The 17,716-nt window shown below is 37.5% G+C and overlaps 1 protein-coding gene across 1 annotated transcript; it reads left to right on the plus strand.

The window, feature by feature from the left end:
• Positions 1 to 583: 583 nt before the first annotated feature.
• On the plus strand, positions 584 to 16,539 carry TMEM45A (transmembrane protein 45A; the record flags this gene model as incomplete). Its single annotated transcript, XM_081326903.1, has 5 exons — positions 584 to 770; positions 7,192 to 7,404; positions 8,166 to 8,350; positions 15,428 to 15,573; positions 16,446 to 16,539. 5 exons carry the CDS (start codon positions 584 to 586, stop codon positions 16,537 to 16,539), a joined length of 825 nt encoding a protein of 274 aa, XP_081183029.1.
• Positions 16,540 to 17,716: the final 1,177 nt, after the last annotated feature.

Raw genomic sequence — 17,716 nt, forward strand, 5'->3', positions numbered from 1 at the left:
ACTTTAGAACATGGGATAATTTCTATCAATGGCTAAAAAAACGAGTTAGAGAGAAAGGAATGTGATATGTAATTTTGAATATATATTTGTAAGAAGAAGGCTATTGAGTGATTAATTAACATATTGTTTATGATAATTAACTACTATTATTGTTTGTTAAATACATGAACTCAGACATTATGCTGTTTGCTAAATATTTAGAATGTTATTTGGAAAAACCCTAACCCTAACCTTAATCCTAACCCTAACCCAAATCCCAACCCCAACCCCACCTTATTCTTAACCCTATAAAAACTAATAAAATCTATACCAAAAAAAACCCTTGGGAAATATTTATGGCAAAAATAATAAAATAAATTTCTGATAAATATCTCTTATACAAGCAGGTTTTGAAGTCTGGCACAGATGCCTTTCCAAAGAAGTACAGTTCGTAATACTAGGAATAGTGTTTCATTCCTGCAACAAAATATAATTTATTACTAGATCCAACTGTAATAAGCTACATCTTAGATTTGCCTATAAATGTGAGATTCTTCTGAAATTTACTTTATTTTTTGAACTGCTTTTTCCACAGTAGAAAAAGATGGCCAATTTTAAAGGTCATGCTCTTCCTGGAAGTTTTTTCCTTTTGTTTGGCTTGTGGTGGTCTGTGAAATACCCATTCAGGTACCTCTGTCAAAGGAGGAAAAGCATTTCTCTTGGTTCAAAGACAGGATTTCAACGCTTAGAATTTACTGAAGGCATACTCAAGGTTGTCTTTGCTCTTATTGGTAAGTTTACATTTTTTAAAAAGACATTATTATTCTAAATAAGTATGATTATGATTTAATATAGTAGATTCTGTAATGTATTGGGCCTTTTACTTGAACTGTTTCCACATCTCTTTGAATGCTGCTTGAGATTGCTTAATCAGGGAATCTGTGTAACAGTCGCAGGCTGCCCAGACATGCAGTCTCCAGGACGACCATTGGTTGGCTCTAGGACAGGAATAGGTTCCTTCAAATCTATTGGCCGCCGCCTAGTGGCCAGCAGTATAAGTAGCTGCGTAGAAGCCTTGGTTACTAGTTCAGTTCCTGTTATTCAATAAAGCAATGTTCCTGTTTGAACTCTCTCGTCTTGCCTCCTGCTTACAAGAAACCCAGTACACAACAGATTCTATCTAGTGTCTATGGAGATTCTCAATCAAAGGTGCTCTTTCAAGAGTACTGAACAAGCTTCTTGGATGCATCAGGGTAAAAATCCAGCAAAACCAAAGACAGCACATCGCAAAAGTCTCACTTTAGAATTCAGAGGTTCATTTTATTGAATTTAGAACACACATCAACAACCCATTGCAATGAAGACCAACATTGGACTGGCCGTCATGACAGTGATGACTAGAGGCCATGTGGCTCTGAACCAGGACCACTCCCAAACTTTTATACCTTTCTACAAACAGATGACCAGCTAAGCTTGCATTACCAAATTCTGTTCCTTGTACTTTCTGTTGACCATGTCTTTCCACATATACCTGTGTACATTTGAAACTTGCACTCATTTGTTACTTTCAGTTCCTATTTCCCATGGATTCAATTTGTATGTTCTAAATATACATTTGGAAACAAGCAACTTTGCAAAATTCTATTAACCAAGGCACAACTTCACCTTAAATTCCAAATATTTCTTTAGCATTATGAATAAGCGACAGTAAGAACTTTGGCTCAGTATAATATTTTTACATTAGGCCTAACTTTAACTGCCTATGCCTATCTGTTCTAGAAAAGCTAAGGCACATATTTTCTCTTTTGACACGTAAGAAATGAAACTTCTTCAAGGAAAAACAAAGAAAGTTCAGTTGCCTCTTGAAAAAGCACCTTTGGGTTTCTATCTAGTGTTGAACGTTGTTTCCCTACACTGAGATCAGATTCAGTGACAAAACTGAATAACTAACCTGTTTATTTTGTACCTTAATCTTTTAAAGAAATATACACCTCATTTGGAATTGTTATTATAATGCATTTTTGGCTATATGTTTATTTAGAGTAGGATATTATTATATATTGGGGTTGTTATTTGATGGTTAGGTATGAATATCTTTTATATCTTAGGTTTTTGTCAAACTGAAACCAGAGATTATTTTATTATATAATTGTAGCTGTATTGAAGAGAGTTACAAGTAACCTTTTTTCTTTATGTTGTATTTGTTAATTTTTTGTATGCTACTTTTTGAACTTTTCCCATTGATCCTCCTTCCTCCTTTTCCCTTTTTTTAGTTTTATATTTTGACATTTTATCTCTAAAATTAATAAAAATTCTAATATACATAATGTAGAACTCCAAGAAAGAGTTAGATCAGACATGTCAAACTCCTGACATCATGTGATGTTGCGCAATGTATCGGAGCTTTTTTGCCATTGCCGGCAATGGGGTGGGCATGGTTTCCCAATGATGCCTCCGGCCCACAGGCTGGCAGTTTGAGACCCCTGAGTTAGATCTTTCAAGGAGAAAATGACCATATTGTAAGATCCCAGGCCCTTACTTAAACTTGAGATACCATATCAATCTAATCAGATAACCCAGAGACTTCTTGATCAAGCAGCACTTTATTTGATCAAATTAAGCAGCTGGGTGGCCAACAATCTGGAACGCTGGCAGAGTTATGTCCAGAAGTGCCACACCATAGAAAGTTGGTAGCATTGCTTTATAAACTTTGTTAGCCAACGAAAATCAGACAACAGAGCCATTACATCATAAAGAAGACATCAGTCATTCCTGTACACTCCCTTATTCCCTTCTTCAGTATATCCCATCCATATACATGTTTCCCAAGCTTGCATGAGATTTCCTGGTGCAAAAGCTGATTACAAAAAGCAAGAAAGCAACAGTTAGACTAAACAATTTTCTTTTGTTCCAGAATCCTTCAATATCTTGCTAAATTTCAGTAGAGGACACAGCGACTTTCACTTGTCCTTATCAGAATAAACATTCTGGCTACATTTATACTTTTTGACTTAATTAATAAATCACAAAGCAAGGAATTTGGGGAGCTGAAGTCCTCACTTTTGAAAAATGGTTTCCAAAATGGTTGGGGTAGCTTCCATAATCAAATGTTAACAAATAAGTATTGCAATAGTGCCCAGTATCTGCAGCTGAGGTGTAGGATGTGAGTGGAGATCTACTTCTCCAAGCTTGTGGGTTGGTTTCTGAATGTTTCATTACCAGGCTAGATAACATCTTCAGCAGAATTTAGGGAATGTCAATGTTGGTGTTCTTTTGCTTATAAGGGCTTCATATAAGAGCACGTGAAGCTCTTATAAGCAGAAGAACACCCTGACATTCTCTAAATTCCACTGAAAATGTTATCTAGCCTGGTAAAGAAATGTTCAGTAACCAACTCACAAGCTTGGAGAACAAACCTCCATTCTCAGATGAGTATTACTTGCCTGCAATTAGTGCAGGTTCGCATCCCACCAGGCTCAAGGTTGACTCAGCCTTCCATCCTTCCGAGGTAGGTAAAATGAGGACCCAGATTGTTGGGGGCAATAAGCTGACTTTGTAATAATGCCGCTGGGGGGGGGGCGAAAGCCCTAATAAGCAGGCATATACACAGAATGAAGGCTATTGCTAAGCACATTGGTTTGTGCTTAAATTGTAAGCCGCCCTGAGTCTTCGGAAAAGGGTGGCATATAAATGGGATTAAAATAAATAAAATAAATAAATAAATGATGAATGAATTCAGCTGGTTGTGGTTTATTCAAGAAACAATAAGTAAAAAAAATCATTACATAAAATGAACTGTTAATTTAAAGATTGTCTTGGTTACAAAGCATAGTTTCATTCTTATCCCAGTTCTTGGTAGCCAATGGCTCTACAATTAGGCAGGGTAAAGCAAGGGTATAGATGTAAGGGTGATCTGGCTGTGGCATCTGTCATCCCATTGATTGCCATGGTTGATTCGATTGATCTAGCTGGCTAAGTGGGTGTCCTCTTCCTAACTTATAGTTCCATTTTCATCCCTCTTGAAGCTGTGTGCTCAGTGAAAGAGGATGACCATCCCAGACAGAAGGAGTGTACTAATTGTTATGTATTGGGCTCAATGGTAAACCACGTGGTAAGCTGGAGCAGCTAACGGCTCTCCAGCAACCCAAACTTCAGGTCTCCAGTGCTGCTATTGGCTACCCCTAGGCAGCAAATGGCTGCTTTAAACCTATTGGCTGGCGTCTAGTGGCCAGGCTATAAATTGCTGCAAGCTGCAGCCCATTTCTCAGTTCAGATCCTGCAAGCAATAAACCATGAGCTTTGTTAAACTCACTTGCCTCATCTACTTTCCTGCGCGAAGAACTCACTACACAACACTGGCGACGAAGGTGGGATCCTGCTTCTCTAGAAGAGCTGAAGTTCACTAGGGGAGAGGCAGCTCATGCCTGGAGGGAAAAGGCATTTCCCCCCCCACTTCGGTCAGCTAGCAAGCGATGCTAATGACCTCATGCTCAGTGGATTCAGTCCCTGGCCCTCGGAGAAGCAGGATCGGAAACTGCAGGAACCAGCCGAAGACAGCATGCCGAAGGTTGGAAGACTTCGTGAATTCGATGTCAAGCATCCGGAGGGATGGCTTTCCTACTTGTCCCAGGTAGAGAGCTACCTCCAGGCAAACCAAGTCGCAGAAGACGGGCTAAAGGCTGCCACGCTGCTCTGCATGTGCGGCCCGGCCACATTCGACCTGGCCAAAAATCTCTTCACACCAACGCCACTGGAGTCAGTTTCCTACGCTGACCTCAAGAAGAAGCTGGGAGAGCATTTCCAGCCAAAGATGTCAGTAATTGCTTGGCATTTCAAGTTTGAACAGCAATTGGAGAAATACCATCTGAATACATCGCGGCCTTGAGGCAGGCCGCACACCTCTGTAAATTTTCCGACGTGGAGGAGTGACTGCGAGATCGGCTCGTCTGCAGCCTACGGAATTGAACGCTCCAGCAAAGACTTTTTGCCAGACCGAATTTAACATTCATCGAAGCCCAAGACGAAGTAATGGCAGATGAAGCTGCTGGGGGTGCAGTCCAAACAGTCCAGCCCGCCAAAACAACAAAGCACGAAGAAACAGACCACCACGAGTACGCCAAACACTCAGAGGAATCTTCGGAGGAAGAAGATCCTGAAGTCAACAAGCTTCACAAGCAACCCGACGCACAGCACCGCAGCAGCAAACAGCAAGAGAACACTTACAAGGCAGTTCTCTTACCTAGATGTAAGGGCTGCGGTGGCAACCACCAACGCACTGATTGCAGATTCCGGTCAGCCACGTGCAGGGCCTGCGGCAAAACAGGCCACATTGCAACGGTTTGCAGAGCTCTCTAGAGGGACCGGCCACCCAAATACCAGTCGGAAGATCTGATCAGGAGAGGTACTGGGGCCCAGGGTCCATTTAGTGTGGGGTTTTGTAGAAGCCGTAGAAGTGTATGCTGCACTGAGGCCCAACGCCCCCTCAAACCTAAACTCAAACTGCAGGTGGAGCTACAAGGAGTCCCTTGTAAAATGGAGTTGGACTCTGGCTCTGCTGTCTCCATTATCTCCCAGGACACCTTCAACTTTGTGTGCAGTCGCAGTAGGCAATGGGCCAAGCTAAGGTCCTCCAACAAAATTTTAACTGACTTTCAAAATGCTCAAGTCAAAGTTAAGGGAGAAGCCACCTTGGCCGTAAAATTTAAGGGGTTTTATGGGCACCTGGATGTCATAGTAGTAGGGGGCCAGAGAACGAGTCTCATGGGACTCGATTGGTTTGATGCTTTAGGCATTCAAATAACTGGTATCAATCAGACACATACTGCAAACCTTTCGTCAGTCTGAGAGGACTTTGCAGACGTTTTTGATTCAGCCCTAGGAACATACACAGGCCCGCCTATCTCATTCAAGCTAGATCCCAATGTAGTCCCCATTAGGGTTAAGCCTAGAAGTGTCCCTTTTGCCCTAAAGCATAAAATTGATTTAGAATTAGACAAGTTTGTAGAACAGGGCGTTTTACAACCAGTTGATGGTGGGGAGTGGGAAACTCCTATAGTCATGCCACTTAAGGCCAATGGAGAAATTAGGATATGTGCAGAGTATAAATGTACACTGAATAAAGCCCTTAGTTGCTATGATGTTTAAGTCTTGTAACTTGTACTATTTGCCAATTATTGATATGATGTTGTCTGATCTAAGAGGGGAGGGGTGTTATGTATTGGGCTCAACGGTAACACCACATGGTAAGCTAGAGCAGCTAACGGCTCTCCAGCAACCCAGACTTCAGTTCTCCAGTGCTGCTATTGGCTGCCCCTAGGCAGCAAATGGTTGCTTTAAACCTATTGGCTGCCGCCTAGGGGCTAGGGTATAAATTGCTGCAAGCTGCAGCCCAATTCTCAGTTCAGATCCTGCAAGCAATAAGCCATGAGCTTTGTTAAACTCACTTGCCTCATCTTCTTTCCTGCATGAAGAACTCACTACACAACATTAATCTTTGGTCAAGGATATATGTGGTGAAACCAGTGGCAAGCCTTGACCATTTCTCCTGGGCTTATCCAACTGTCCCTATCTGTTGGAAGATAGAACTTTGTTTGCTACATAGTCCATCCAGCACCTCCACAACCAACCTCTTCCACTGATGTTAGTTCACTGTTACAGCTGACATAAGATTCAGGGTGACCATCCAAATATTTTAGGAATACTATAGCAAAATATCTTGGGTGACTCCTGTCAATCTTAGGAATGTAATTTAAATATGAAATACACTTTACGAATATAAGCATGCAATGAATTTCACAGACTTGGTGCTATGGTCTATGATTTGTTCACATTATAGGTATTGCATAGAACTACAGATGTTGTGACATTTATTTCAAGAAATGAAAATGTGCAAGATAGTGTATGAATGTTTCCAGACAGACCACTGCCAATGAAGTATGTTTTGCAGTGTTATTTTTTCTCTGTATGATTTTATCAGAAAAAATTCGGTAAGAAAAAATATGGAGGATCTGATAAGAAAATGTGGGAAGTTTTACAAATAAAATATGTTATTTATGGAGCCACTTAGTTTTATTTCTGAAGCAGGCCTATTGCACAGTAGCACTCTTAGCTGGAAGCAGCTTAATATCCATTAGATAAAATAACAATTTGATATTTTTTTTTGCATAATAGCAAAAAAAGGTTGCCTGTGTATTCCTTTGTTATTTTATACAGGTATGATGGCAGAGCAGTTTGTTCCTGATGGACCTCATTTGAAGCTATATAATTATGAAAAAAAGCAGTGGAATTACTTAATGAATTGGCAGCATGCAACCATGTACCTCTTCTATGGCATCTCAGGACTAGTGGACATTGTGACTCACAGCACAAATGCATTACCTGAGGCCTTAGACCGAATGATGCTCTCACTTGCTGTTTTTGTGGAAGGTGAGCTTATGGTATTTCACTGCACTGTTTATGTAGAAAAATTTTCTGAACCCAAATGAAAAAGAGTAGACTAAATAAGGTAACTATGTCATTGTAATCAATATGAGAAAGGATGTAACAGAAATAGAGAACAAAAACAGATGTTTAAAGACTATGAAATAATGAATTAATAAGCATGTTTTAATAAGCATCTGTTTCTTTATTAGTGATACATGCAGAGTGAAAGATTTGTTTTATTTAAAAAGATTAAGAATTCATTATGTTTGAAATAATTTAGCACTACTATCTGAGGATTTAAAGAGATTAAAGAAAAACCACTGTACAGTAGGTACCTCAAAGGATATTGTTTAACATATTAATCATGTAAACAAACAAAAATATTCCATAGTAGCAGTCCTGAATTACACGTATCTAGCATCTGCTTAAAGTATATGGCTCAAGTAAATAGATTGTGTTATTTATTTGTTTGTTTATTTATTAAACTTTATACAAAGTTAAATACAACATCTTCTGCAAATTTGAATGCATACATCCTATATATGTTTAAACATTCAAAATAAGAACAACATGACCCATGGCACTTATACTTTAAAACTCCTGTGGTGGCAATAACAGCTTCCAAAGTTTTTTTTTATATAAGACTCTTTGGAATTAAATACATACCGTAGTTTGAATGAAACAAAACCCAAAGGTTTTTAGCAGCAATCATGTATGAAACCTGCAGATTAAAAAGTAGTTGACTTCTCATTCCCTTTCAACAGGTTTTCTATTTTATTATCACATCCATGGGCGTTCCATGTTAGATTTTCATGTTCATCAGTTACTTTTAATAACTATCTTTGGAGGTGCCATCTGCATATTCTTGGAAGTCTTTTTCCACAATAGCATTGTTCTTGAGATGTTCCGAACAAGTCTTTGCATATTGCAAGGAAGTTGGTTCTGGCAGGTAAGTAAATAATTTTTGTTTTTCTTCTTTTTTTATTAAAGAGTTTTACAAAAAAAAGATTTTACAATACATATCCCCAAAACCCACCCACCCCAAACCACCCCCCTTCCCCCACCACTTTCCAGAGCTGAATACAGGGTTATAGATATAATAATCATATTCTAACTAAAATTATCCATAATATAAAATTAACCAAATTCATAATGTGCTTTAACTCCCCTTTAACATAGATACATACAAGGTATTAAAGACATAATGATAATATCTTAAACAAAAATATAATAAATACTAACACTACAATTAATAACAATATCCTTCTAAAATCTATTCATAAGCTAAATGGAACTTTTTAGTCCCATATTTATTCTGAATATAATCTATCCATCTCCTCCAAACTGAAATATATCTTGTGAATGATCCTTCAAATAAGCAGAAATCTTAGACATTTCTGCAAGATTCGATACTTTAAATACCCATTCTTCTATAGTAGGCAAACTATCCTTCTTCCAGTATTGTCCCACCAGTAACCGTGCTGCTGTTATCAAATTCAACATCAAATTGGTTTCTTTAACATCACAATCTACAACAATACCCAATAAAAACAATTGTGGAGAAAACTTTATCTTTCTCTTAAAAATCTTTTGAATGTACCACCAAATTTTAACCCAAAAAGCTTTTATATTTCTGCAAGTCCACCACATATGAAAATAGGTGGCTTCTAAACTACCACATCTCCAGCATTTAGACTGTAAATTAGGATACATATTAGACAACTTCTTGGGATCCAAATGCCATCTATAAAACATTTTATAAAATTTTCTCTTAAATTTTGAGCCTGAGTAAATTTAACATTTCTAACCCAAATTACCTCCCAAGTATCCAACGGAATTGGTTCCTGAATATTTTGTGCCCACTTTATCATACAATCTTTAACTAATTCCGTTTCTGAATCCAATTCAATTAAAACATTATATATCCTCTTTATATGCGCACAATTTAAATCTCTAATTTGTTTTACTAAATTTTCATCTGTAATTGTGATGTCAACCTTCTGATCCAGCTTCCACCTAGCTTTCAATTGGGTATATTGAAACCAAGAGTAACTTATGTTTTCTTGTCTTAACTCATCTAATGATTTAAGTTGCCAATCATTCCCTTCCAGTCTAAGTAATTCCTTATAAGAAAACATATCCAAACTCACTCCCATAGAGACACCTTTTTGTTTTTCTTCTTGATGCATTTAAAAAGAAACTTTTGAGATTAGAACCAGGATCATCAAATGAGATTCTCAAACAGCTGCTGGACACCAGCTTATTCACTGCTTCAACCTGTCTGCTTCTCTTTAACTGCTAAGGTGACTGCAGTGTAATGATACTGGAGATTACTCTGCATTATTGTAAATATTGGATGACTGGTGTGTAATACCTGATTCACACTTTCCTCTGTCCAAAATAAGTTCTTCATCTTGGACCATGATCCCCTGCTTATTTGAGTTATCATCATCCCAACTAACTTGACCTGTCTCCTTAGTGTCCCTAATAAGGTCAGCAGGCGTACTTTTAAGATAGTCAAGAATGCCAGCAAGGAGTGTGATGTGGATGCTATTGTACATTTTGGCACTAACGATCTGTCCAAAAAAGATGTACTCTCTGTGCAGAACAATTTCCAGAGCTTGCGGCAGGAACTTAGCAGGATAGTTTTCACAGGTTTTACCAGTGTATAAGGAGCAAAATGGAAAAGGCCAGTGTATAGCAGAATTCAATATGTGGCTAAAGGAGTGATGTAAAGGGGAAGGCTTTGGTTACATTAGTCATGATGTCTCCAGTTGGTCAAATGAAAAAGTGTACAAAAGAGATGGTTTGCATCCATCAAAGAAAGGAACTGAGTTGCTTGGCAATAAATTCACAGATTTTCTGGAGAAATATTGAAACTGAAAAATGGGGACAGTGAGTTAATTGACACAGAACAATACTTTCCCTGGCAATCTAAAAATTATAGGCTTATCAGTGCATGTAACATAGATGTGTGTGTGGACAAGAATATCAACCTTGCTGTCAAGCAAAATCAAGCTTTTAATAGTGAATGCCACACAAAATGCACTAATCAAACAGGTGTTAAGAAAATAAGGGAACTCAGGCACCTCACAGGTTATGTAGAAAGTGAACACAGGGTTAGTCATAAAGGACTCAAATGTCTTTACACCAATGCACAGAGCATGAGCAACAAACAGGATGAATTAGAAATGCAGGTAAATGAGGGCAGATATGATGTTGTTGCCATTACGGAAACTTGGTGGGATGAAACCCACAAATGGAACACACATCTAGAGGGATTTAAATTATTTGAAAGAAACAGACCAAATAAAAGAGGAGGTGGAGTTGCTCTCTATATAAGAAATAACTACATCTCTACAGAAATGGAGCACAACAATGATGAAAACTTTCTTGAATGCATTTGGGTCAATATAAAAGGGGATAAAATGCCATAGGTGTATATTATAGGCCACCCAACCAAACAGAGCTAATAGATGAACTTTTTGCTTGTCAGTTAACTAAGGTATGTAGGAAGCACATCACAATAGTAATGGGGGACTTTAATTACCCTGATATCAACTGGGAGACAAACTCTGCACCAAGTGGAAGATCAAACAGATTCCTGACAAACCTAGCAGACAACTTTGTCTCACAAAAAGTAGAGAAGGGAACTAGGGAATCAGTCATATTGGACTTAATTCTCTCTAACAGAGATGAAATGATAAAAGGTGTTGAAACCACAGGAACTTTGGCGGGGGAAGTTACACAGTCAAGCTATAGTTTTGAATTTTAAGAGACCTAATTTTAACAAACTTAGAGAAAGCTTGGGAAGGATTCCATGGATGAGAATCCTCAAGGGGAAAACAACTCAAGAAGCTTGGGAAATTTTGAAAAGTGAGATTATAAAAGCCCAGTCTAGCACAATACCAACGAAGAAGAAAAATAACAGCTCTCAAAAGAAACCAGCATGGCTGCATAAAGAACTCTCTGATAAATTGAAAGACAAAAAGGACAAGTATAGAAAGTGGAAAGAGGGGCACATAATTAAGGGAGAATATCAGCAAATAGACTGAGCCTGTAAAGGTGAAGCGAGGAAATCTAAGGCTCAAAATGAACTAAGGCTTGCAACAAAAGTCAAAAATAACAAAAAAAAGATTATTTCAACATGTAAAAAACAAGAAAAATGTTAAGGAAATGATTAGTCCATTAGTGGGAGAAAGTGGCAAGAAGGTGACAAGCAACAGGGAGAAAGCAGTACTATTCAACTCGCTTTTTGCATCCGTATTTACACAAAGGGAAAAAACAGTCCAACCTATCAAAAACAGTACTGTAAAAAAACAGATTAGAAACACAAGTTAAGATAGGCAACAAAATTATAAGTGAGCACCTGTCCACCCTAGATGAGTTCAAATCACCAGGACCAGATGGACTACACCCCAAGGTTCTGAAGGAACTGCCAGAGGTGATCTCAGAACCACTGAATTATATCTTTCAAAGATCCTGGAGCACTGGGGAACTACCAGAGGACTGGAAAAGAGCTGAAGTAGTTACCATCTTCAAAAAAGGGGGAAAATGGATCCAGGAAACTACATACCTATCAGCCTGACCTCAATACCTGGGAAAATCTTGGAAAAGATAATCAAGCAAAGAATCAGCGAACACCTAGAGGCAAACCAAGTCATTACCAAAAGCCAACATGGGTTTGTTAAAAACAGATCGTGCCAGACAAATCTTATTGCATTCTTTGACCAGGTGACAAAATTAGTGGACCAGAGAAATGCTGTGGATATAATTTACTTGGACTTCAGTAAGGCATTTGATAAAGTAGACCACAACTTACTACTTGATAAGATAGAAAACTGTGGGTTAGACAGCATCACCACCAGATGGATTCATAGCTGGCTGACTGGCTGTACTCAGCATGTGAGATAGATGGGGAACTCATCAAATTTGCAGACGACACTAAGCTGGCAGGAATAGCCAAAACTCCAGAAGATAGGCTTAAGATACAGAAGGATCTTGATAGACCTGAATATTGGGTGCTATCTAACAAAATGAAACTCAATGGTGAAAAAAAGTAAGAAAAACCAAATGCACAGGTATAAGTATAGGTGGTACCTTACTCAATAGCAGCAACTGTGAGAGGGATCTTGCAGTCCTAGTGGACAATCACTTAAAGATGAGCCAGCAGTGTGTTACAGCTGCCAAAAAAGCCGACACAGTGTTAGGCTGCATTAACAGTGGGATAGAATCAAGATCATGTGAAGTATTGATACCACTTTACAATGCCTTGGTAAGGCCACACTTGGAATACTGCATCCAGTTTTGGTCACCATAATGTAAAAAAGATGTTGAGACTCAAGAAAGAGTGCAGAGAAGAGCAACAAAGATGATTAGGCTAAAACATATTGTTGTTGTTGTTGTTATTGTTATTATGTTACAGAGGAGTGATGACCACTATTTGTTCTTCTATCAGTGCCTGCTTCAGACATTTTATCTCTGTCTGCTTGTTTCTTTGGAGGAAAAGAAAGTTAATTGCCAGCATTTTCCCCTGTCCTGCCCCTGGAGCTCTGATATAGTCCAAGATAACAAATCTTGGACAGTTATGGGAGACTTTTAAATGATCAGAAAGAGGTTTTGGTTGAGAGATGAGATGAGTGGGAGGGGAGAGGAGATCCTTAATTAGCAGAGCAGTGAGGCAAAGTACAGGTAATCCTTGACTGATGACCACAGGTGAGATTAGAATTTATGTTGCTAAAAAAAAGAATATTGTTATATGACTCATGTCCAACTTTATGACATTTTTGCCATAGTTGTTAAGTGAATCATTGCAGTTGTTAAGTGAATCATGCAATGTTTCCCCATTTACTTTGCTTGTTGGAAGCCTGCTGGGAAGGTCAAAAATGGTGAATGTGTTACTTTGGGATGCTGCAACCATCGTAAATACATACCTGTTGCCAAGCCACGTGAGTTTTGATAATGGGACCATGGTGATGTTGTGATAGTTGTAAGTGCAAGGATCGGTTTTGTAAGTCACTTTTTAAAAGTGCTGTTGTAACTCAAATGATCACTAAACAAATGATGGTTAAGTCGAGGATTACCATACATTGGGTCATGTGGCACATTTAGATAAGGTCAGGATTTTACAGGTTTCTTTTCCTCTGTGAATTACAGGTTTATTTTATTAAGCCCATTTTAGTGTTTTCTTTAAACCCACTTTAGGATTTATGCTACACGTGTTTAAATGTAGAAAAACAATTATGTTATATACTTGATGATTGAAAGATAGGTCTTTAGGATTTAGCAGCATTTTTAGAAAGTCTTTATGGATGCTATGATCTGATGATTCATTGGCAGAGTTGCTAGAATACGTTCATTTGTTGCATTTCTTTGGGCACAGGACTACATTACTTTGAAATTATTTCATATTTCCCCTTTTATAAGGATGGATAGCTAACTTTAATATTAGAATAGAAAGGAATAATAACTATCACTATAACTTTTCTTTATTTTTGTATATTTGTATACAAATCTTGTATATTTGAATTTTAATTTAATTTCCATCTTATCTTTCTGTTAATATGGAAACTTAGGTAGCATATAAGGAACCTATTTAAAGGTTAAGAATTGTGGTTAGACTCTTCTAGCCTGCCCAATGATTGTGACCTGCGCAAGTCTATATAGTGAATATCAAATGAAGTTAATATCTAAATCAGCCTTCCTCATATCATCCTAGTATAGAGCAGGGGTGTCAAACTGCTGGCCCGCGGGCCGGAGCGTCACGGAGAAACCACGCCCATCCCATTGCCAGCAATGGGAAAAAGTTCCGATACGTCGCACGACGTCACGTGACATCGCGAATTTGACATGTCTGACCTAGAGAATGCCTTTGTAGAGAAGGCTGATATAAAACAGTTCTAACTCTCTATTCTTATAATAGAGGTAGATAATCTGCTAACTTTTTGGTATATGCAGCCCTCAACTTGAGTTTATGTGGCCTTCAGCCTAATTAAAGAACTGTGCAAGAGATCAATTTTTCATCGGAACTATTGGAAATGAGAGAACAGAAAAAAAAGTGGATATCAGAATGAGAATAGGCATTTTCAAAGAAGCAGTGGCATAAATTTTTGCTTTTCACTCCACTCCCCGCATGACATGTTTCAGCACTACTGACTATATGGGAAAAAAGGGATCTTAACCAAAGAAGTGTAGCCTACCTCGGCCTTAAGCTATAATAAAGAGCACACAAGGCAGAAAGGAAATCTTATAAAACTGTATTTATTCATGGCAATTTATATAGCCACCCTTTCTAAAACAATGCAGGATGATAACTAATAATAAACGAACTTAAAATATAATTGGACACAAAGCAGTTTTCATCAAAGGCAATTCAAGATTTGAAACAGCCATCCCAGAAAGCTCTACAAATCCTCCTGACCCAATGCCCGGATCTTCAAAGCATTACTTAAAAGCAGGAAAGTTTGGGGGCATGTGGATCTGGAGGGGGATGCTATTACACAGGGTAAACCAGCTTATTAGGTATGAATGACCAGACCACATGTGTAAAGTGTAAACTAGATATTTTATTGTTCTATGCTAATTTCACAGGAATCTTACCAGACGGCAGTTTGCCCCTGGGAAAGACTAGATAAAATCCAACAACATTCAAGAAGTCAGGCCTTGCCTGTTGTGTTTAGTTAATGACTGCAAACTAATTCCCAGTTTGACCCCTCCTGACTGAGATAGTCGCTTTCCAACAGCTCCCCAAATCTGGATATATTATCTCAAATTGGGTAAAAATGTGCTTTCCTTTGGGCAATGACACACAAACCCATTATCCAATCACAACTGGGACATTTAAATAAGGACTTTCTGATAGGCAGTTTTGGATAATAAAGGAAAAGGTTTGGAAAGCACTAGTTTAAGAGATGGGGCCTGAAGCATGGAACCCTACCAGATCTTATTGAGAAGCAGATATAATTGGAGAGAGGTAATCCCATTAAAAACCCAGTATTCTAATGCCCTTTTCTTTTTTTTTTTACAGATTGGATATGTCCTTTACCCTCCAAGTGGTAGTCCAGAATGGAACCAAGTGGATCACAGTAATATCATGTTTCTCACCATGTGCTATTGCTGGCATTATACAATTATACTTCTTATCATGGCAGTCAATTATATTCTAGTCAGCTGGTAAGTGAATATTATTGGTATTCTAAAGAGCTCCACTTAAATGTCAAGATTTTCATATTTTATTCAAAATCTCCATTTATACAAAAATAGGTATTCCAATTGAATAGGAATGAAAAATTATAGTAGTTTACAGATGCAATGGCATTCAACCTATAACTTTTGAAATACACAATTGTTCCTTGATGCCTGCATAGAAATTGCAAACAAATTGCATATGTACAGTTGTAAACATATAACTGTGTATACAATTATATACACAGTTATTTAAAAGCTGTTCATACTAGTGCTGGAAGAATGCCAACTCTTTAATTTCTTACTGAGATTCTTTTAGTTAGCTTTTTTATTTTGATATCTATGTAGTCCTTCAGCTCAGCACACAGGTTTGGAAGACCTTACTATGTAATACTTAGATTTTGCCTATTATTTTTGTTGTTGTTTTATAATCTAATATTCCCAACAGGTCTTACTTCTCTGAGATTAGGATATAAGGACAAAATCAGAGGACAAAAACATATTGAGACAGTAGATTAAGCCATGCATTGGATTTCATATATCATAGATCTATATGACACAGATTATTATATATTAACGGGATGTCACTGGACATAATATCCTAGTGATGTTAAACATTAAGAATGAAGGGTACATTTATCCATCCATATAATTTATTGGCCACACAGTAATACCGGTATAATAAGAACAACTTTGGAAAAAGAAGGCTAAATATGTAAAAATAGATGAAATAGTAGAGTTGGTTTTCGCATTCAATGTGCCATCTTATGTAAAAATAACTATCCCTCTACTTAATCACTGATTAGCTTAGAATGTGTGATGGTTTAGCATGAATTGTTCTTGTAACTTTTCTTCTCCAGGGTGGTTCGTACCAAAATAATGCAAGTCCCATCCATGGAAATCGGATTGCTGAAAACATCTGAGCGAGAACAGGAGTCAGAAGATGAAATTTAATTCTACGGAAACATTTTCTCATAGTTCACTTTCTATTTTAGTATTTCTAGTCCCTAGTGATTCTATTTTTTCATTATTTAGTCTTATACAATTTAAACATTAATTTATGAAAATGCCATTATGGCATTGTTTTTCTCAATTGAAGTAGAAACAGATGGCATTGTAGCATCTCAAATGAGAATCAGTTCTGGCCATTAATAATGGTGGATCCATTCTTTCATTGTTCTTGGGTAAAGTGGGAAATTTTCACCTATTGTTCAAAAGCCAGTTGCAATCCTAATGTAGCAGAAAATGGGATATATGTTAAAATAGTAAAATGAATCAATTATACATTATCATTATTTATAAATATAAAGAATTTCTAGGATAGATTTCAAATTTATATTTGTAAATGTATTGCTTTGTTTCTTATTTTTTATTTTTGTAATTATTTATTATCAAAGAATACAAAAAGCCAAATATTTTGTTTCAGCAAATAATGATCTCCACAAATTACTGTGTATATTATTTTGCATATGAGAATTACCTACAGCAGAGTTGGCTTATTTTTATAAAAAGAAGAAAAAACTATGAGGTCAAAGTATGTTTTAGATGATTTCTGTATTTTGAATTCATTCAGTGCAAAGAAGACTCATGCCATGTTTCAAATCCCTATTTTGCAATGACGCTTACGCAAACCTTGGAAAGAGATTCACTGGGTTCAAGATTCACATTATGAAGCAACTTTCTCCAAGTCATTAAAGCACCTGTGCAAAGGGCACGTCTGGTGTGCATGTCTATGTGTCCAAAAAGTCATGATTGTGTTGCAATCACAGCCACCCTTTTTTATGTGCATCACAGAAAATTTTGCTGCATACAGACAGAGAACCTATGAATCACTGTCAGATAGGATCACAGCTGGTATTTTTTGTGACATGAAGATAAGTATAGCTTTACAAAATGTGGAGAGAATTTGACTGCAGACAGTGTGTTTTTGACAAGTAAACCAAAAATTGTTATTTGTAAACAAATTGTGTCCCCTCTTTTCTCCTTATGCTAACATACCTTTGCAGTGTTGTACTGTAGCATGGTGAACATGTTTAGAATACTGTGTTTATCCAGAGCCCCGAGCCTACATTTGTTTTTAGTAATAAGTGATTGCTTAATCTGTTTTACTTTTAAGTTTCAATTCATGGGT

This window comes from Vipera berus (genome assembly GCF_964194415.1).
Source record: "Vipera berus genome assembly, chromosome: 4".
Lineage (NCBI taxonomy): Eukaryota > Metazoa > Chordata > Lepidosauria > Squamata > Viperidae > Vipera > Vipera berus.